At 38.3% G+C, this 21,968-nt stretch overlaps 1 protein-coding gene across 8 annotated transcripts in view; it reads right to left on the bottom strand.

Moving 5' to 3' along the window:
* GRIA4 (glutamate ionotropic receptor AMPA type subunit 4) overlaps positions 1-21,968 on the bottom strand; it is a 240,246-nt gene that overhangs the window by 156,576 nt on the left and 61,702 nt on the right. For all 8 annotated transcript variants that reach the window (XM_032990755.2, XM_032990747.2, XM_032990754.2 and 5 more), the window contains exon 3: positions 4,689-4,928. In XM_032990755.2, the coding sequence (XP_032846646.1) occupies positions 4,689-4,928 (240 nt within the window). The remainder of the gene's footprint in view (positions 1-4,688; positions 4,929-21,968) is intronic.

Below are 21,968 nucleotides of genomic sequence, written 5' to 3'. Positions count from 1 at the left end.
AAATGTGACATTAATAAAAATTCTGGGGCTATGTTTTCCATTTTCAAGATGGCATGCTATAGTTGAATCTCTATTTTCTATTTTTTCTTGGAGAATGTCAGGCTTGAGGCAGTATCAGTGGAGTTACAAATCATGGATACATCAAACCTACTGTTTACTGCTGGGCCAGCTACTCTACCAAAGAAGAATATTAGATTAGCCTGATAAACTGATTGTAAATAGTGAACTCTGTAATCTATCTCAAAATAAGAGAAAGAGCTGTAAATTTCCTGTGCCTTTCGTTACCTTCTCCATACATCTGGGACTCACCTATCTTCTGCAAGTCCTCAAAGACAAAAGCTTGGAGATTGCTACTCTGTATCCTGTAGGACTAATTCAAACAGGCCACCAGTACTTGTGTAACACTTCTACCAGGTTTAGATTGTCATAAAACAGAACAGCTTCAACTTTAAAGAGGGTTGCTATAAAAACACTATCCGGAAATGTGGGAAAATTAAATTTACCTTGTGCACAGCAAGCTGAATTTCCCTCACCTGCAACCACGACTGAGTTGATTTAATGAACAATATGTAATCACAAGGAGCAAAGAAAAAAAAAAAAAAAAAGCATCAGCAAAGTACATAAACAGGCTCACACACGATGCCTAATTTCGAGAGAACTATAACTATTTTACAGTCCTCGCCTCTGGTGAGCCAACTGCTAAGCCAGCTGGTAGCTCTACCCCTCCTGCTACCACTCTTTAGTCACAGTCAGGGACTGAAACCTCTTGCTGGGAAACACAGTTGAATTAAAATGGCTACTGAACTTTTGTGAAAACTGTGAAGCCACCTTGCTGTGAAGCCACCTTGCAGACTGCCATCTCCCCTGGAATCCCATGCTGCTCCGCAGCCCATCTACTGCTCTCCATCCTGGGACCCTTTAGCTCTGGGTAGTCCCTGCAGTTTTACTAGCAACTTCAGCCATTTCAGCTCTTGGTCGCACACAATGTGGAAAACTAACAACGACCACTTGTACGCTCAATTCTTGCACCTCTCAACTCTATACTGGATATTAGGAAAAAGTTCTTCACAAAAACAGTTGTCAAGCATTAGAACAGGCTGCCCAGGGAAGTGGTTGAGTCACTATCCCTGAAGGTATTTAAAAGACGTGTAAACATGGCCCTTAGGGACATGGTTTAGTGGTGGACTTTGTGGTGTTAGGTTTAGAGTTGGACTTGACGGGGTCTTTTCCAACCAAATGTTTCTGATTCTATTCTTAAACAGCTTTTCACACCTCACACAAATTTCTCCAGCCTTCTTCTGTGGTTTCAGGGTCCAAATTTTGCTTCCTAGTGTTAGAAAATATCGTCATCAACTAGTAAAATCACAATGTAGGCATACCAGTGCTAGGTCAAAAATCCAATGGATTTGCAGATGCACCGCTCCGCTTGATTGTATGCTTCTTTTTAAAAGAAATACTTCTCAGTCACAATAAAACAACTTATATAAACTAAATGTCCTTCTGGTCTACTCATTTGATTCTTTCACTTAAGTTCCTTTAGAGGTGACATCAAATATTAACTGAGCACTTCATCCCTGCTGGACTTCCCTTTCCTCTGGATACCTCAAGGAGGCATGGTTTTCCCTTCAGCCTTTCCCACTATGCTTTGTGTAACTCAGTAAGTGTTCTTCAGCCTGCTTTTTCCCTGTTCTGTCTGTGTTCCTGGCACTTTGCTGTTAATATTAACTGTATTAAGTACTGGGTCATAATTAAACCTTTTTATGGAAGGAAGGTAAGAGAAAGAAGAATGTGTTGAAACAAAAGGACCCTTGAGGCTTTAGGCTTCTGTGTCACTCTTTACGTGCTCACTTTCCCTGTTAAATAATGATCTGAACTTTCCTTCATCTTCCTCTTAGGTCTAATGTTTTTTGCAAAATCTGTTTTCCTTTCCTGTAATGTCCTCTCCTAGACCCAGTTCATTTTGCACCTTTGCCATTCTTCCTAGTGTCTTCATCCTGTCACAGGACAGTGATTTTCTGGACTGCGAGTTTGGCAGAACATCAGAAAGGGAGATTTAACATAATAGCTGAAGCCACCACTTCATCAGAGTTTGTGAGCTCCAAGACTACTCCATGGTGTAAACTCAAGTGCAGTATGTGGGAATGACTTGAAGAGATGTGACAGAAGTACGTACATTCCTGACCTGAACTGAAGTGTTAACATAGATATCCCCAGTAGCAAAGAGATGGGGGTTCTGCAGGGAGATGAGGGGCTGTCAGAGTTGGAGTGATAGCAGAGAAACCCACCTTAATAATAGCATTTAATTGTTCATCCCTAAAAACAAGCAGCAACTGAGCCGCATGCAACCGAATCAAGAAGCAAGCAGGATGGAAAGGCTGCGAAAGCAGGTCTGAAAACAACATGCATTTGCCTACCACTGCATGTCACCACTGTGCTTGAAGGGTTTGCCTGTGTTTATTCAGTCATACCACCTTCTGACAAGGACTTCTGCCTTTTAAAATACTGATAGCTGCTAAATGCTGCTTCTTCACAAACAGCTACTGTGTCTCGATGGAATTTATGCCTATTGCTTACCTTCCCCCTAAGAGCTTATTTTTAGCTTCACAGTTAAGCTGCAAAAATCAGCTCGCAGGCCCAGTATCAAAACCAAAAGGCTAAGGGTGTTAGCCCTTCCTTTAGTTTGGTTGGATAAGGCTGCTCAGAGAGACAGGGAAACATCTGGCAGGTAAAGGAAGGGTCTTTGGCAAAAATCTGAACAACATTAAGTTCTGGCCTTACTGACAGAGATCCTATGACTCAACATCAATGATTTTTTTTTTTCTTTTTCCAGTTACACTGATAGTAAGAAACAACACTTATATTTTTCTTATATTTCAGCTCCACATTAAAGACTTCTGTTGTGTAACAGTAGTCAAAGTTATTCAGCAATGATGTGTCTTTACAGTAATCTTAATACCTAAAGATAAATTGAATCTTATTTTCTCCTGCACTAAACTGAGTCACAAGACATATTCAGAATTTGAGAGTCTATCCAGTGTAGCACCCCTCACATCTAAGCTGTCTAATGTCATCTCTTTATCAAAAACACACTGATGAGTTCAGAGTTGCTGAGTTCAGTGGCATAAGAATCACTTATTAACCACACTGTTATAGATGATGTTCTAAAACTGCCCTTGGTGTGCTACTGCATCCTTATAAATGATGTCTTAATCTAATTAAGCATGTAACTTTTGATGAGGAAGGTGACTGCAGACTGTACACTTCTCTAAACAATTTGAACTTGTAGCATCGCATCTGTAACTATGTGCTTGTTTTCTTGTTACCCATAACTATGTTTTGAGTAGGAATACTTTTAAATGTGTTAATTTTTTCTCTTTCCAGTTACCTACTACTTTCTATGATCCTTCACAGAACTTCCTTTGTTGGTCCAGCAAACGTAAAAAAAAAAATTATTAAAAAAACCCCACAACAAAACCAATTATGGAACAATACAAACCCTTTCATTTTGTTCCATTACTCATTTTGATTTAAATTCAGGTATTTAGGCACTATATCAAGATAAAAATTCACTAAAATTTAGTGCTTTTATACATGAGAAAATTGACTTCTATAGATATAATCCAATATTTAAACAGATTTAGTTAGGTCAGTATAATTCCCCATTTCTACTGCAGAATTATTATACTGGAAGAAAGCCATCTTAATTCCAGAATAGACTGTCCACACGGGGAGCTATACTGAAACAGCTGTAGTAAAATAATTATTTGACTACAGCTATGCTGCTCACTTACCCCCGGAAAACAAGCTATCAACATAAAAATCTTGCCTCTTTCACAGAAATTCAGCCATGCTGGCTCATTCCTATTCCATAAATAAAGCCAAAGGCCTTTGCCAGAAGAATGAACACACGAATGAACACAGAATGTGGAGAACAGGAGGTTTTACTTCTCGATTTAGCACTGAGTGGTGAGGTGCTGTGATGCACTTGCAGTTTTTTACCACTTAAAAGGTTCTGAGATGCTCTGGGATGTGGAATGGAGCATGCGGATGGGAAGTGTAGCCTTTTGTGTAATGCTATGTATTTTATAAAAGGGTGGGTCCATCACAGAGATAACTCCAGATGACAGGAGTAGATGGGCTACTGCAGCACTCCCTCCCTCTACTGCCCCACGGATACCTCTCACCTGGCAGGTACTGCCTCTTGCCCCCGCCTCTCTGCCACAGCCGGAGGGCCCCACGCTGAACGCCTCTCCCTGCCTTGACCTTCCAAAGCATGGAGCTCCATGGGGCTCGCTCACATCTCAGCTTACACCACTGCAAATGCAGAGAAGCGGCTGGTCCTCTCTACTTCTTTGTACTGCTGTCACTTATGAAGTGAGTTGAAGAGCGAACAGAGCTGTAAAATTCTGCTTATTGAACTGTGCCTTTGTTTCACTAACATTAGTTAAAATGTTCTAGACTTGAAGCACGGGCTTCAGCTAGTCGATTACATACTATGTGCATCCAATATCCAATTTTTGCAGACGAAGGAATTCTTCCTTCAGCCACACAGCTACTCAGTCAGAGGTATTTCACCTCAAAGGCCCTTTAAAATTTTACTCCCCAAGCTCTCAACACGATATAAAAACACACAGTTCTTGCAAAAGTCATTTGAATTAAAAAGAGTAGAAAGCTGGGTGGCAACTCACCTCGATCTGTGTCATACAGGAAGACAAAGCGGTTCCATTCATAATGATCCAGCAAGCTCAGGAGGGCTCCCCGCAGAGATGGCCGCAGCTGCAGCACAAACTGACTCTCACCCTCCGTGGGGAAACTTGGTGTGATGAGGGAGATGTGCAAGGCGCTGCAGAATGAGGTCAAAGTATGTACTGATCTCTTATCATATAGTCCAAAAATGGCAAAAACTCCTCTAGAATACTGGGAGCAAACTGAAAGAAAACATAAAAAACCAGAGTTCAGTTAGTGACAAAATCTGTAAACATGTACTTATGTATTCCAACATTCTCAAATTTTTAATTTGAAGATTTGCATTTCTGCCTGTACAGTTAACTTCAATTTTCACTTCTGTTTAATTCTGGAAACCGATAAATAAGTAACTAACTTTTGGATCGTATTCATGGAACATTACATTATTTATAGTGTTTTTACTCTAAAATAAAATATAAAATAAGTAACATTTTTGCACACCAGCGAAAAATCAACATACGCTGTTTAAACCACAGCTCTGCATATTATCAGGCATTGATCATTTCCATTACCATAAATAGGGAAGTGTTCACATTTTAAAATGTGAAAATTATCACAAAAGTGTTACTGACCTCATAAGTGAAATTTGGACATTTTGAATTATAACAATGCAGACCCTTCACTCCCTTTTAAGCAGGGAGCCTGTGTGCTACATTAAAACCCTAATACAGACACTGAGCAAAAACCTACTTCTTGAATAATCTCCTTATCTTTAAGAGAACAGTTGAAGAAAAATGTAGTAAGTCAATGTGACCAGGCTTTTGCCCCAAACCTTTTATTTCTACACTCTGTCAACCTCAAAAACAGAAAACAAATGACCTGAATACATATTCTGAGTTTTGATCTGCTTTTGGACTCATTTAAGACATAAAGAAAGACTTCTATTGATTTCAACAGACTGGATAAGGGCATTACTGATCTATGCACATAGAAGTAGGCATAAGGGTACCTTCTTGAGAAAACACTGCCTTTCTAGTCATTCATAAAGGATCCAATAAAAAACATCCCATTTTTTTTTGAAGTACAAAACAACTTATGAGTAACTATGTGATCATTATTAGTGTTACCTATCCCAGAATCACAGAAAATGGAGAAAGGAACAGTCAGTTAGGGGAATATTGTATCTATTTTCTCTTAAGTATTTATCTCCTATGCTCTCCTGGTCCAGATCCTCCCTCCTCACAACCGATTCTTCCACGTAGCCCAAACACGGGAAAACCTAAGTCACACCCTTCTAACTACATGATGGCCTCCTCTCCTCTAGTCTGGATGTCACCGTCATCCTGTGAAAGCAGCACAGTCAAGGTACAGCATACACACTTAGCAAATGGATTGATTCAAATCAGTTCAGGTTTAATTCTTCCATATTACACTTACTGCATAAAGAGCAAAAAATACAAACTCTGTATTTTTCTCCTTAGACTTGGGTGATTTATCTAGTTCCGATGTCAGAACTGGAGTAAGTGGCTTGAAGGCAGTTCTGTGATTTCATGTGCTGCTGTACTGTTACAGCCCCCACCAAAGGATTTTCATATCCAGATTACATATAAATAAAGCTTTTTAAAAAGATTTCTTCCTTCCCCTAAATTCCCCTTTAATATGTTGATATACAGCTCTTACAAACCCTCGTAGTGTTTTCTTTGTTGAACCACATAACATGCATTCTCCTAGACCCATCAAATGACTGACCTGCCATTCCACTAATCATCCTAAAAAATGTTCTGTCATTTCCCAGTTTAATCTCATCTTTCTTGAACACAGATGACCAACATGTCAGAATTCCAGTTGAAGGCTTTCTGCTTCTTTTTACAGTACTTCCCCATCTCTACTGTAAAATACTTCTGCTGACATATCTTAATATCACATTACATTTTTCTGAATCTGCACCTCAGTGATGACTGACAATCATCCTGGGATCAAAATACTGCTCCTTCTTCTTTCTGGGCCATTTCCAAATGATGAATTTCTGCTTATAGCGTAATATTTTTATTAGTCACTACTATTCATTTTCCATTATGTCACATCTTTTACTGTACTCCTTAAAATTATTTACTTCTACAGATACATTCTTAGCTTGCTCTGAACTTCTATCAATGTCTGTGTCTGCCTCACCAGAAAATTCCATCAGGGTACTCTGACTATTTACCTCTGTGTCTTCTGTAAAATCAGTCTCTTAGCATATTCCTCCTGTAGCTATGCTTCACCAGCCTGGTACCTCCTCTTCTACTGGCATTTGTTGCCATCATTCCCTTAGCTTCAAGCCTGTTTGTCTCTATTTTCATAAATCACTTCTCTTAGAAGCAAGTCTATTTTACTTCATTCTCTTGGCAACTGGAAGATATGGATTAACCCCATACTTTCTACCTTCTGGTTGCATTTTATGCCATTTTCTGTCTATAGTCATATTTGAAAGCTTTCTTTCCATTAAAATTTGTTCTATAACTTTACAGTCTATTGATGTAAAATGCTAGGTTCATGGCTGCCAGATTCTACGTCCCTCTTTAAAAATAGGTATTATGTTTCTTATTCACTTGTATATATCACAACTCATTTAACAGCTCTACTAAGAAGCACTTGTTATTGCATCTGCCCTTCAGTAAACCAATTCTTTAAAAAACACAGAAGAAAGAGCTGATTTCCCTATTCCCATTAGCTATCACGCTTCTTTTAAGGTCAACATCCTCCCTGAGTGAAAATCAATGTGAAGTATCTATTAGTTTTATGTTTCTAACCAGATTCTCCCGTTTTTCTGTCCCATCATCAATATATAACGGCTTCAATTATTTTCCTATTTCCTGTCTTTGTATTTAAAGATGTAAATGACCTTCCACTGCTGTTTTAATGTCCTTTACAAGATCCAGTTTTCACTGGCAGACCTAACTTACGCTCTCATTTCTGCAGCAAATGTCCTCTATACCTCCTGATTTCTTCAATACAATCTTTAATATTAATAAGCCTTTTTAAACCCTTGTTTCTTACAGCTTTCTTGTATAATCATTCATTCAGTTATGGAGTCACATCCTCCATGTTACTTTTCCCTGCAAAGGGATTTCTCAGTGTTTTACAAGTGTTTCTGTGAGGAAATGGCAGGCCTCATCTATTTTCAAACAGTCCAGTTAACTCTATCAAATGAAATAGTTGAATGTAAACTTTGTGTACATAAGTGATATTTACTTGCCTTACTTTGCAGTTTTACATGGATAAAGCATGCTTTTCATAACATATAGTCCATACAGTAGGATTTTACATGAATTCAAGGAAACAATGTCAAGCTGTGAAACTGTACAATTAGTGGAGTTAATGCTCAATCTCATTCTCATGATGGAGGAAAAAAAAAAAGGAAGAAAAAGGTCAAACCTGAAATTTCATTAAATAACATGATATGACCCTAAAACACTTTTAACTAAAAACCAACAGAAGAGTATTGCTTCACATTTTCAAAACAAACTATCCTTGCCACAGCCTAGATCCAAATGCAATAAAACATGATCTGACTACCATTAATGTCCTGAAACACCCAACCCAAAAAAACATGTGCTACTATACTTGAGACCAAGAGTGGGAAGTTACTGAGTAGTGTCCTTCTTTGCTCCTTCATAAGAAAAAATGTTAAGATGAAGGTTATGAGAATTTTTTCTTAGTGCAGTACCCACAGAGAGGAAAAATGCCTGTGACACTATGGAGATTAGGCTTAAACATATGCAGAGATGCTGCAACGCTCCTGAATCAATTTTACAGCAATCAGCAGCAACCACGAAAATCAGCAAAGCCATGAGGATTTGCATTCTGACTCACTACTGTTCTCAGAAAATGCCTCCAGGCAAACATGACTACCTGGATTTCCCAATTCTTTATCTATTTCTCTTACACTTTTAAAGACATTTTACTTATTATAAATGGACTAAATTATGCTTGGTAAAACAGTCTCATATTAGCATTCTAAGAAAATTTTGTTCAAGATTTTTCCCCCATAAATATAAAGCAGTGACAAAGATAGGCTCATAAGCCTACTTTGAAATATACTGAATAATAATTTGTCTTTAAACCAGACATCTCTTCATAGCTCACAACTTAATGCTGGTATTACACATGATTTTCTCCTGAAAATTTTGCAATGCCATTTGTCTCACCAAAGATAAGATGAATGTGGAGGTCAGAGTCCAGAGAAGACACTGCAATGCACCTTAAATAGCCAAGATAATGTTTTTGCAGTAGCTGTAATATGAATTAGATATGTTCTATTCTAGCACATTGAACTATGTGATAGTACTATCACTTTAAAAGAATAGGTGACTCGCAGGACCTTCATTTAAAAAAAGAATCCATAATGCCAGAATGGCAAAAATTGTACACTGCAGGGTTTACTGAGACAGTCAAGACACATGCGGTCTTCTTTCTCTGTGAAAGACTTTGCCAAGTCCCTGATACTGTTCTATAGACAACTCTCACACTTTAAACACAAACGTTTTCTTGAAAAACAAAAAATCCCAACATCTTCTTATTCACTGACTTCCAGAAGTTATATCCATGTAGTTTAAGTCCTCTAAACAGGCAAAGGGCAATTCAGTGTCCAAATAAAGCTGTAATCATAACCATGAAAATGACACAGAAGAGGTCAAGTTTGTGAGAAATGTGTTCGGATAAATACATATATATATAAATAAATACCTGCACACATATTTATATTATATTGGTCTTATTTTATTATTGGGTGTTGTGGTTTGAGCCCAGAGGGCAACTGACCACCACGTAACTGCTCAGCCACCCCTTCCTCCTATCAGGAATGGGAAGGAGAATGTCAAGCAGAAATGACACAAAGAATCCATCTAAGGACAGCGAGGAGTAGCTCACCCATTATGGTCACAGGCAAAAGACAGACTCCTTAGGGGAAGAAAACATCACTTTAATTCAAATGCTAACAAAGACAACACTTAACAGACAAGGTGGGACAGTGAGAAGCACCACCACATCCAAAACCACCTCCCCTCACTCCTGCTTTCTTCCTCGGCTCAGCTCTGCTCCTGATCTCCCCCCCTCCTCCCCCAGCAGCGCAGGGGCAGGGATGGGGGTTACAGTCAGCTCCTGCTCCCTCCTTCTCGGGAGGTGGGGTGAGCGCTGCACATCCCTCCCCGGCTCCACACCTCTCACTGCAGAGAGTCCTCCCCACGGGCCGCAGCCGTTCCCGTGCTGCCCCGGCGTGGGTCACCCCTGCATGTTGCAGTCCTCCCAGTGCTGAACCGCAACAGTGGGGGCCACTTCTCCCCTCAGGGTCCTGGCTTACTTTAAATACAGATGCCTGTCCTGAAGTGGCTTTCTCCCCAAGATTCAGGTTGGCCTCTGCTCCAATGTGGCCCTGCCGTCTCACCACAGGACACAGGGGTCTCTGCTCCAGCACACCTTCCCCATGTCCTTCTCCTTCCTTCTACTGACCTCGATGTTTGTCCTTCTCCCAACTCCTCCTCACAAGTCCCCACCCCATCTCAGGTTCCCCTTCTTATATACATTATTGCAGAGGCACAACCACCACGGCTGATTGGCTCAGCCCTGGCCAGAGGTGGGTCCAACTTAGAGCCGGGGGAGCTTCAAGGTTCTCACAGAGGGCGCTGCTGTAGCCGCCTCCACCACTACCAAAAAATGGCACCACGGAAATGCAGCACATTGGGTCACACCAAGAAGTTTTATAATTTCTTCAAGAGAGAAATAAAAGACTATCCTAAAAATATATTTATAAAATGAAGTCTAATAAGCAGGGCATAGCTGGTCTGCCAACAGCATTAGTTTTGCTCAGCAGCCTACAGGGTACCTACACCATATAGGTAGAAATCTGGAAGATCCACAGTCTAACATGGAAGAAAACTTAGTACATCTTTCTTCAGAGCCATGACTCATAGACCCTGAGTCTTCCAGGACACAAGCTCTGGAATAAGAATTTTAAAATGCTTTTCTGTAGGATTTAGGCTCCAACATGGGAAGTCCTGGCACAGCTGGCTGTTACAGATATATTGACAGGCCCACTGATCTGCCATAAATTCACAAACTGTGAAAGCACCAAAACTGAAAGACTCAAAGCAGTTTGCATTATGGAAGTTTTCCAAATACGAGGACAGTCTTTCATTGCTGTTCCTTCAGTTCCTCCTCTTATGCTTTGGACATCTAAATGGGGAGTGTGGATTGTGGTCAGGTTCATAACAACTTGTCTCTGCTGCTCCTTCCTCCTCACACCGTTCCCCTACTCCAGCATGAGGTCCCTCAGGGGGATACAGTCCTTCACAAACTGCTCCAACATGGGTCCTTCCCATGGGCTGCAGTTCTTCTAGAACTGCTTCACAGTAGGCCCTCTCCATGGGCTATAGCTCCTTCTAGAAGCCAGCCCCAGTGTGGTCTCTCCACAGGCTGCAGCTTTCTTAAGGGCACATCTATCTGTGGCAGCACGGGGTCCTCCATGGGCTGCAGAGGGACGACCTGTGTCACCAGAGTCTTCTCCATGGGCTACAGAGGAATCTCTGCTCCGGCACCTGCAGCACCTCTTCCTCCTTCTTCACCAGCCTTGGTGTCTGCAGAGTTCTCTCACATATTCTCACTCTTCCCTCTCACTGCTCCTCTGCAGTGTTTTTCACCCTTTCTTAAATATGTTATCACAGAGGCACCACAGCATCACTGATGGGCTCAGCTTTGGACAGCGGTGGGTCCATTTTGGAGCCATCTGAAAACTGGCTCTGTCTGACATGGGAGTGGCCCCTGGCATCTTCTCATAGGGGCCACCTGTAGCCCCTCCACCCCCAAACAAAACCTGTCCACATAAATCTAATACACCTGATAAAGTCCAGAGACCAATGCATTCAAAAATATATACAAGGAGTTACATTTCTGTGCCACCACAACAGTATATGAAGGCTTCATTTGAGGTGTGCCTGCAATGCTGTCAGTGATTCATGTCCTCACATATCACAGTCATATACTCTCTATTTTGTTCAGCTGCTGTGCACCTGCATTTGCCAGCACTGATGTAAAAGTACTGGGTGAATTTTCTCAACCTAAAGAACTCCTTCCAAGAGGAACAGCCAAGCCATATGGAGATACAAGCTCTACAAGTGAGATGAAACAGAAAAGGGAGAATCATTTAATCTAAATAAGGACCTGCCTCCCAAGGTCAATTGATTTATCAACTTATATGCATGAAAGCGCCAACACTTGAGATTAGGTAATATTTCTAAAACAGTTTTGAGATTAGTTTCCTGGTAAAATGTCAAAACACGTTTCTGTTCTTTTTGCACAGAACATCCCAACTCTCTCCTCCTCCTTTGTGCTCCCTGATCCCCCTCCTGATCACTCCACTGACCTTCACCCCCTGGAAGAGGACGTAAGGCCAGTCAGGGCTCAAGTATTACAAGACAATTGATCTAAATTCATCTCCATGTAGTTTTCAACTATCCTGCACCCAGATCCAGTACCCATTTGATACAAATACGCTCTTCCTCTGGCTTGTGTTTGAGACTGCTGTTTTTATACTAAATTATGCTGTTGCATTAAGAAAAATTCTCAGCACTAAAACCAACTTAATGAGATACCTTAATGAATTAAATCACTGATATAAAATGACAGATAGGATTATAAAGAGAAAACAGAGTTACATAAAATGGGTAGATGAAAAACATTACAGATGTATTAGGACCAGTTTATTGTTATTTTAAGTACTGTCTCAAATAGAAAAGGGTATTTTTGAATACTGCTATCCAAAAAAGGGGAAAAGGGAAACAAGGAGTTTCTTACAAATTATGTGGTTAGATTTTTTGAAACAAGCATCCATTGCAACTCTATTCATTTTCTATTAATAGACCCTGCACCCTCTAAATCATCATCTACCTTTGCTTTTTGATGATAAACTTCTTCAAGCAAAAGGATTATCTTCCCCTGCATTCAGGAGGCATGCATCACACTTTGAGTAGCATCATACCTAAAGCATTATAACCAGAAATAATACCACATCATTACTTTAACTAAAATCAGTTTATTGCTCTACAACTTGATACAGTATTAATGATGGAGGTGAACAGAAGAGACTAAATTAAGATCTTTCCAGTTAAAAAAAAATAAAATTGAATCTCAAACATTATCGTCTCAAGTACTTATTTCTCTCCAATGTTTGTCCTCTATAATGTAACTGCATAATGAAAGTAGTTATGCTGAGCACTGAATCTCTGAGACTAAATTCATATTCTGGAGCAAATCACTTTACATTTCCATGTCTCAGTTCTCAGCATTTCAACTGCCTGGTGCGTTTTGGACTATAAGCACTTGACAGGAAGGTCAGTCTCCCATTAGATGTCTGTAAAAAGTTTTGTACAATGGTCCAACTATCCCAGCTGTGGCTTCTGAGTGCTACCCCAGTGTGTATTAATGTTACACCTAATGGACCTTTATCTTGCAATTCTGTAGTAAATTCTGGAACCCTAAAAGCATGTAAGCACTTGTCCTAGAGGCCAGTGTGTTTAGTTGCATGAATAAAATTAAGCATATACTAAAAAGTGTGCAGGAGTATTTATCCGGAGATCAACAGGTAGATCCAACAAAAATGAGGCACAGAAGATTCACGAGAGTCTTTTACACATAACCTACAGCAGCGGGTTACTTATGGAACTTTCATTTAAATATACTCTCCTAGGAACAATGGAAAACTTGGTTTAATGTGCTAGATCAAATGGTAATTTGGAAAATGCAGTTTTGTTTGTGCAACTGCAGATGTGAGAACATATTGCAAAGCAAGATGAAAACTTGTTACCTTTTTTAATTAATAATTAAGTTTCCAGACACAATTTTTGTGAATTGTCTCTAAAAGACTGTTTCTGTTCAAAGTCAATTCCTGAAACAATAGCAGAAAGTGATAGTGCATTTCTTGCCTATTGAATGGAAAATGGAATTGAATTAGCTTAATTAACATGCACAGTATTTCTTCTTTTAAAATCAATTTGAAATTGTAATGTAGTATTTTGTGTGTAAAGTCTTAGACCAGATCACTAAATTACAGAACTTTAATTTCAGGTTACCCTGAAAGACAACCAAAATAACAGAAGAAAGGGCCACAGAGACCAGACAAGACTGACTTGTAGATCTAACTGCTGAAATTTTCTCCATGATTCATATGGAGCAAGCTTTGATCTTCAAAAATTAATACATTGATTAAAGTTTCTTCCATGCCAATCCCCCCAGAATTTGTGAACGTAGCATGTGCGGTTTTTGTATGTGTATGTGCATGCAGGGAGAGCAAAGAGAACGCTCTCATCTGAATCTTCCTACCTGAAAGGTATGTTTTTAATTTTGAGGGGTTTTTTGCCTGTCTCTGAAACAGAAAAACATATATTCAGAAGACAGATCATCCCAGCTTAAGATAAGTGATAAATTAAGTGTACTGATTCATCTACTAGAGGTACCTCGCTCTTTTGGTTATAAAAGGACACTATGCAACTATGAAAGACTTTGCACCTACATTTAGATAGGTACATTTAAAAATTGTTGAAAATTCTCACTTTAGGAAATGTTTCTCTGTGTTTTTCTCCCATCCATCCCTAGATTTAATGTGATTGGGAGCTGCCCTTCTCTGAGGCCCTTATACAACAGGCACAGATCCCTCCCAGTCAGCTGTTGCAGGTATTTCTCAGATACAGACTATCTCTATTTTCCTGAAAAGTGCTGACAACTCTAATTCCTTGATGTAGAACACAAAGTAGCTTGGCCTTTCAGAAATTTCTATGAGGAAAACAGCTTTAATCTTCAAGTACTTTCCATCTGAAAACTTCAGCACCACTGAAGTATTTTACTTTCATTAATATATAATTCCAAATAATTTGAATCCAATGGAACATTTTTACACAACAAGAAAACATTTTCTACTGGGTTTATTTAAAAAATTTCTCTTTACGCTGTGCCCTGGCTAATCTCTCTGATAGTACTCCCCTCATGAATTTCACATTTGCTGAATGCTAACAATTTTTTTCTCATTTTAAAAAGAATTTTACAGCGCTCTCTGCAATAAATTATCCAGTCTTTGTGCCATTGTCCTCCAGTCCTGTGCACTCCATGGATCTGGTATTTATAGCTGTCTGGCAATGCACATACACGTGCATTTCCCTAACTCTGCCAAAACTTTTCTCTTTGAATGTTCTCCCACAGAGAATCCACATGCAGCATTTACCTTCCATAGTCATATGAATGAGAATCCACATTGGTATAGAAGCTGTTTTTTGACTCCTTTTAAAAACTGATAAAAATATCACTACCACGTGAGAGGTTAAACATGAAGGTTTTGGTAGAAAGTGCCCATGAAGCTGGCAGGTTTTCTCAAGGACAAAATGTCTACGTTTGTGGGGTTTCTTTTGTCTCCTTCAGGATAGAAGCTTCAAGAGGCATAATGGATTGCATGGAAATTAGACTGGACTACAGTAAAAAAATGGTTTATGAAATCAATGGTAAAACTCCCAGTTGCTTAATTGAGGTGAATATTTCAACTCAAATACTCAAATGGTGGTTAGAGATCTTGCAAAATCACATCACCTCTGCAGTTTGCCAGCTGAGGGAAAGCTTGTCTGCATTAGATGAATATCTCGAGAAATCATGTTTTATAACTTATCTAGATTGCCTGTGTGATTAAACGTTTTTTGCTTCTGTGATTAAACATTTTTGGCTGTTCTTGGATTGATTTATTTCCTTATGAGACATATTATTTCTTTCAGTTCAAATTTGAACTTCATCCAAACATTCCTCTGTACAGAAAACAAATTTCTTTGCAGCTTGCTTTTCCCCCCAAAACGTATGATTTTATAAAACCTGTCCCCATATCCCATTTTAATGAAACAGAACAAGGATAAGTTTGACTTCTGTATTAAGAAGTAATCCTTTGATGTCCCAATTCTCTACATTAGCTTTCTTTTTTCTTTTTATCTTGGAAAGGGAGAATATAGGCACATTTAAACAGACATTTTTCTTTCTAGAAAAACTGAAAAAAATCAGTAAAATTTTAAATGGGAGGGTATCTTATAAAATGTGCTGTCGATACATAAAAACAGCTTTTTATACATAGCTACATAATCACAGTTTCCTATGCAAAAAATAACTATTTTTGGTTTTCAGAAAAAAAATGGAGCAATAATTTTTTTCTTCATTTTGGAGGAATACCTGTTAATTTTGCAGTATTCCTGACAGCAAAACTGTCATTGACAGAACAAATGGAATTTCATAGGAGATATGAGAGGTGTAGCCATACAGTATGGCTCCTGACCTACACTGTTTTGATGGATGAATTATCATCATTTATACCTCACACTTTGAACCAATTGAGCTTCTTTATGTCAAACTTTGTGTTCTCATTTAACTGAACTGAAACAAAACATGAACTCTACTGTAATTTGAGGAAACTCAAGTAAAGCATTTTTTAAAGTATCAGGCAAGTTTGGTACTAAACCTCAATGTGACTCTAAAAGGGGACTAGTCATCAAACTGCTCCCTCTGATTTAGGAAATGTCTCCCCAGATGTGGGAAAAGGGAGGAAAGGAAGGCAGGAAATCATGAAAGGTGTGACTAACTTGGTCCTGCATGAAGATGAAGGTCCTGAGGTGCTTGTCATTCAACCTGAGCGGAGACAGGGGGATTTTTTGTCTGGTTTACAGTTTTATTTTTAGAACTAAAGCCTGTCCTGAGGGTATTGATGCCATTTCATCCATTGCTGGAACTCTATTTTTCTTTCATTGATGAGTCTGTCTCCCAATTTCTTATTCTTCCACCTTAATCTTCCAGCCAATGTGGGATGTCCACTGTTGGCAGGGGCAAGGCCGAGATTTTTCCTTTCTTCCCTCAGTAACAGATTTCACACAATCAAGAGCCCCCTCACCAGCAACTTAAATCATTGCTAACTTTGATTCAGGATATTGTAAAAGGTTATAATCTTAAATAATTCTTCCTACTTTAATGTTTACCATTTAGAACGAATGAAGCCACGGATTCCTTTTGGCCTTAGTAAGATCAACAGGCACTCACCACACACTGTTAAGTAACATTAAATACAACATTGCTTCCTTATCCACTCTTAAGTCAAAGTATCTTTTAAAGAGCCAGAAAACATGGTTTCTAATTATTGAAAACAATGTTAATGTTAAGAGGATATACGAGTTGAAAATCTTACCTGGTTTGTCCAATTTCCCATGGGTTAATAAGAGCTATTATCTAATTAAATACATTCTAACTTGAAAAAAACTTTTCAGTCACTTTTTGCTCACAATTGGGACTTCCATAAGAAGAGTTTCTGAAAACTTTTGATGAAATCTGTTGTTTGTCCTTTCCTTTACTTCCTTCCCTTTGATGGTAAGAAGCAGAATTTGAAACCAGTATTACTGTCAGGTAAATGGAACATGGTATCACATCATGAGATTATATACAACTTGGTCAGAGAGAAAAAAAAATTCTCACAAGATCTAGAAACAAAAATCTGATGCTGCCTTCTGCAATCTGTGACCGTATACTGGCAGAATAGCAGTTGCTGACCAAGTGCATGAGGCTCTGCTGAAGCTATTCCTTGATCAAGGCATATCATGTGAGCTATTATTTCAAGGATCAAGATATATGAAGTATCAATTGTTCATTAGTCTTCTCACATTTAAGGACCTTGGTTTTATTTGTAGTGGGTAAGAGACTGCCATGATTCTGTGATTTTTCTTCTATGTTAGTGCAAGTATGTTCTGATGAGTAAGTACATTAACAAAAAAAAAAAAAAAAAAAAAGGATGTGAAATTTACTTTGTCATGTACATCCAAAATGTACTTCTCGGTTGTTTGGATTGTTTCTTCTCACACATCATCATAGGTAACAATGGCTTTCCCAGAACACTTAGGTGCTTCTGACAGCCTAGAATTGCCCCATAAATTGTGTGATCTTACTATTCTTACTGTTTTTCCTAGCCTTGATCTAAAGAACTGGCAAGTGGAGAGACAGACAAAGCCTAAGTGAAAGGAAGGAGTTGGTAAATTTTCACTCTAACTCCCATTTTAATTTCCACTAGATATGTCACTTAGCTATTCTGAGTTTTCCAATCTGAAAAACAAAGACTCTAACACTTAAGTTTTTTCACACAGTTAGAGTAATGAATAAAATCTTTTCAAAGAGTCATTGACATGAATGTAGATACCCTTATTATCCATCACTGTCCTGTCCACCAAGAATTCTCTGAGATTTCTTTCATCCTTCTGTACTTCATACTTCAGCCCTCCCTCAAACATCCTAGGCATTATTACTCTTAACTTCACAAAAACAAAACAATACCAAGAAACTTTCTCTCCTGCTCTTCCCAGAAATTTGGGCTTTAGACTGCTTGGGTGACTACATTTATCTGGGAATTATGGTTACTTAAGATATCTCACACTGACATCCCAAACAGATTGTGTTTTCACTACTTGTACTTGTTCCTTTATGTTGCCTTGTTTTGATTATCTCACTGCACTGAAGTTTTTTCAGCATCTTGTAGCTTGCTGTTTTCCCCAGATAATGCACTGATCATAGCAAAGGGATTTTTCAGATGTAGATTCTTCTTTCTATGGATATGTCACGTCAAAATGACATTAGGTAATTACTGCTTGTGGACGGCCACAAGTCCAAAGCTTAAGGAACCTTGAGCTATCTCTTCTCTTCCTCCTCTCCTTTTTTTCCCCCATGTGCCTTGCAGTTTCTTCTCTATTCATTTTAAGAGAGAGTTGCTTCTTAACCTCCCATGATTATGTCAGTGGGAATCGACCACCATACAGGTGGGTGGTTTTAAAACCAAATGCTTGGCATGGATTACTGGAAATGCATCTTCCACTGACTTCCCTTTTTTTCACCAAGCTGTTTCTTCTTTCTCTGAAAAACTAATCTTTCCACTTGTTAATGTATAAAAGGCATTTCTAAGTGGCTGTAGGTCTCACATAATAATTAAAATAATGAGGAAAAGGAATTATCTTTCAAAAAATAAAATATAAACGAACCATTTGACCAAGGTTATTTAAAGTGAAAGCCATTCACCTCCTAAATGGGAGACTAGTCTCATCAGATCTGAGTGCAAGATGGATTCTGGCCATGTTCCTGTGTTTAATGACTTCAAGCTCTAACTTCTTGATATGAAAGGCAGGTTTCAGTGTCAACTGCCGTGAATGGAGTATGTTTTCTAAATAATTCTTTTCAGCTAAAGCAAGATTTAAGTAGTTTAATACATGCATAAATACATCTGTGTATACATCGTAAGTATGCATGTTTTCTATTTCTTTGGGTCACAGAATTATTCTAATGCAAACTGAACACCTGTTTATTTAAAACATATAAATCTCCACTATAAAATGGAATAGATGTTAGCTTAGACATCTTTAAAAAGATAAGACAGATGAAAATACGTAACTTTGTAACTGTGGCAACATACTTGTCTTACTTATTTACTTCTTCATGTTTAGTTTAAAAAGGAGAGTTTATTTCATTCCATTTCTGGGGAAGGAGATATTTACAGAAATTAATGTGCTATTGTCTGAGAGCCTAACAGTCAAGAGGAGAATGTTTATGTTGTCTCATAAAGCATAGTTACCACCTACAAAACGTTGTTTCACATGAAATAATTACATTGTAAGTTCTTTTACTAATGAACACCTCTTTTGTAACTCTGTATTTGTAAAACATATAACAAAATGGTGTATTTATCCAAAACTGGAGCTCCTGATGGATACCAGACCAAAAGCAGCCTATGTAAATCAGGTAAAAGCTTTTAATGCTTGGCATGACCTATCTCCCCTTGACTCAAGTAGCCATTCTAAAACACAACACAGCCTTCCAATAGGCAGAAATTGCTTAGCTTATCTCATATTCTCCTCTGAGAAAAATTTCTAACTTGCATTAAAATGAATTGACGTCACTAAATTGCATTATTACGTCGTTGACTACAGTAACGCCAGAATCTCTCTTGCAGTCACAGTTCTCTTTCATAGTATTTCCCAAGACACAAAAAGATGGCAGTACAACCTGCTGGCTTAAAATCATAATCTCAAAGAAATCAAACTGCATCTCAAAAACTATCTGCGCATTGTTCTCCTTAGGTGCACTGTGATGCAGATATTTGTGTTCCTATTCTGCTCTTGGCACAACAATCAAATATGTTGTTTCCATCTCTCTTCCTATGACATTGTCAGATTGTGAGCTTATAAATGAGAACAATAATCTGTAAAGTGTAACAAAAAGATGGCAAAATGTATTCAGAAGCACTTAAGTGAGAGGGCATTGCTGGTCAAAGCCTGAAACAGCTATTAATACTCAGTTTTATTCACTGCTTCACATCTTTCTACATGAAATGAGTTTTCTTCATTTCTACAAAAATTTACCTTCTGAAATTAGAGATCATGATTTCTGTATTTGGAGAGTGCTTAACAAAAAGAAAGCAGTAACAGAAATACTTTTCAGTTACCTTCATTTCTTCCTACATTTCCAGCTAAACCTGTTTTCTCCATGCCAGGTTTTCAGGCACCATCTTAAGTAGTTTAGTTCCAGAACTTCACTAATTTAAAACAGGAGCACAAGCCGTCTCATTTTGTTCTCTCATATCTTTGGCAGGAATGGGGCTTCATCCATAAGGCATTTTGAAATGGACTATCTATAATTGGGATTTCTACAGAGCTGGAAAATGTGCTGGTGATTGTTTTAGAAAAGAAGCCAGATAAGAAGGGAACCAAGATTTGTTGGCTGGCACCCTGTTATCTCTGTGAATGGACCAAAGGCGGGTGTACTGTGGGGTCTGGGGGAAAAGGCTGCAGATTGTCAAACAGAATTTGCCATTACAAAATACTTTATCACGGTTATCACAGGAGATTTAAAATAGCTGTCACCTTACATAAACTTCTTTTGCTGTTCAAATAGTAGCCTTCTCAAATGAAACCCTTGGTTTTCATTTTATTTTTGGACTAGGGCTGACCAAAGCAGAGTCCTTCACTTCACTGAAGTGTTCAATCAGCAAAATGAGCAATATATTCCAACTTCTTTTATATATCAATCTTAGTCTGCAAAAAAGACCACTGAAAATTAATAAAACATTTAACAGTTTTATGTAAATGATGCAAGAACATGTATTTGTTGATGTACTTAAATTAATTTGCTGTAAAGATTGTTTTAAAAATAATGAAATACTGTATATATCACCCCAGGTATTATGTAAGGCTAGTAGTGTCTATGCTAGCATTTGCAGGAATAAGCAAAATTAGTTCAGCACAGTTCACAGCTGTGATCACTGGAATAAAGCTCAGGGTCTAGGGGCTGCTAGCTCTCATGTTATACTAAAAAGGCAGCTGTACTTTACTACTGGTCCACTGGGCCTGATGCTAATAATTTTTAAATGGCCTGTTAGTTACAGCAGTGGCCTCAAGCTACCTCTTATTTCAATTCCTATTAATATTTGTGTATCTTTAAACTACTTTATTGTCTTAGTACCACATATTCATTCATAATTCCCAGATAGTCTGTTGCTACATACAAACAAGAAAAATGACAAAAAATCATTAACAGTGGCTGAAGAGTTGGTGGATGAAATGTGACTGTGATAATGTGCACCCAAACCAAATCAATCATGCGAAACACTGAACTGCAAAAATGCTTCTCTGCATGTTGGTTTTCTCTGCACTGCTTTGCAGGATCAAACTGACTGTCTTAGGATAATGGATTTGTATTGCTTACAGGCATATTGGAGAAAAGCAGACTGCTGTAGGTAGTTTTTAAGAACACTATGTTCAGTCTTTTATTTTTATTTACAAAATTAGATTAAAAAATATTAAAAACAGTTTTCCACAATTTTAATGACTCCAGCAAGACCTACTCAAAACAGCTGTTATAAAGTAAGTTCCTCCTTTCTCTCTGAGACCATCTTGCTTATTCTGTGTTCTGTTTCTGTAAATTTCATTAATAGAAATGGACATTTTTCCTGAATAAGGATTGCAACACATCTTTTAAATGCATATATACTAGCATATTTATTAAAAGTACCTCTGCCATTAAAAGCTATTAATTTCTGGTAGCCCAAAGCTACCACAACATGTATTTTTCAAAAGTCACATTATACTTGTCTTGAAAATGCTTTATAATCCAATAATTTCTAATGTACAGAAAACTCATTAGTAATTAGGTACCACAATGATTTTATTATGCAAATACGCAACTACTGGCCCAAATCAACTTCTGTA

The sequence above is a fragment of the Tyto alba genome, unplaced genomic scaffold (genome assembly GCF_018691265.1).
Source record: "Tyto alba isolate M040663 unplaced genomic scaffold, T.alba_DEE_v4.0 Super-Scaffold_2, whole genome shotgun sequence".
NCBI lineage: Eukaryota > Metazoa > Chordata > Aves > Strigiformes > Tytonidae > Tyto > Tyto alba.
Note: the sequence above shows the minus strand (reverse complement) of the source record. Positions and strands in the feature narration are given on the sequence as shown.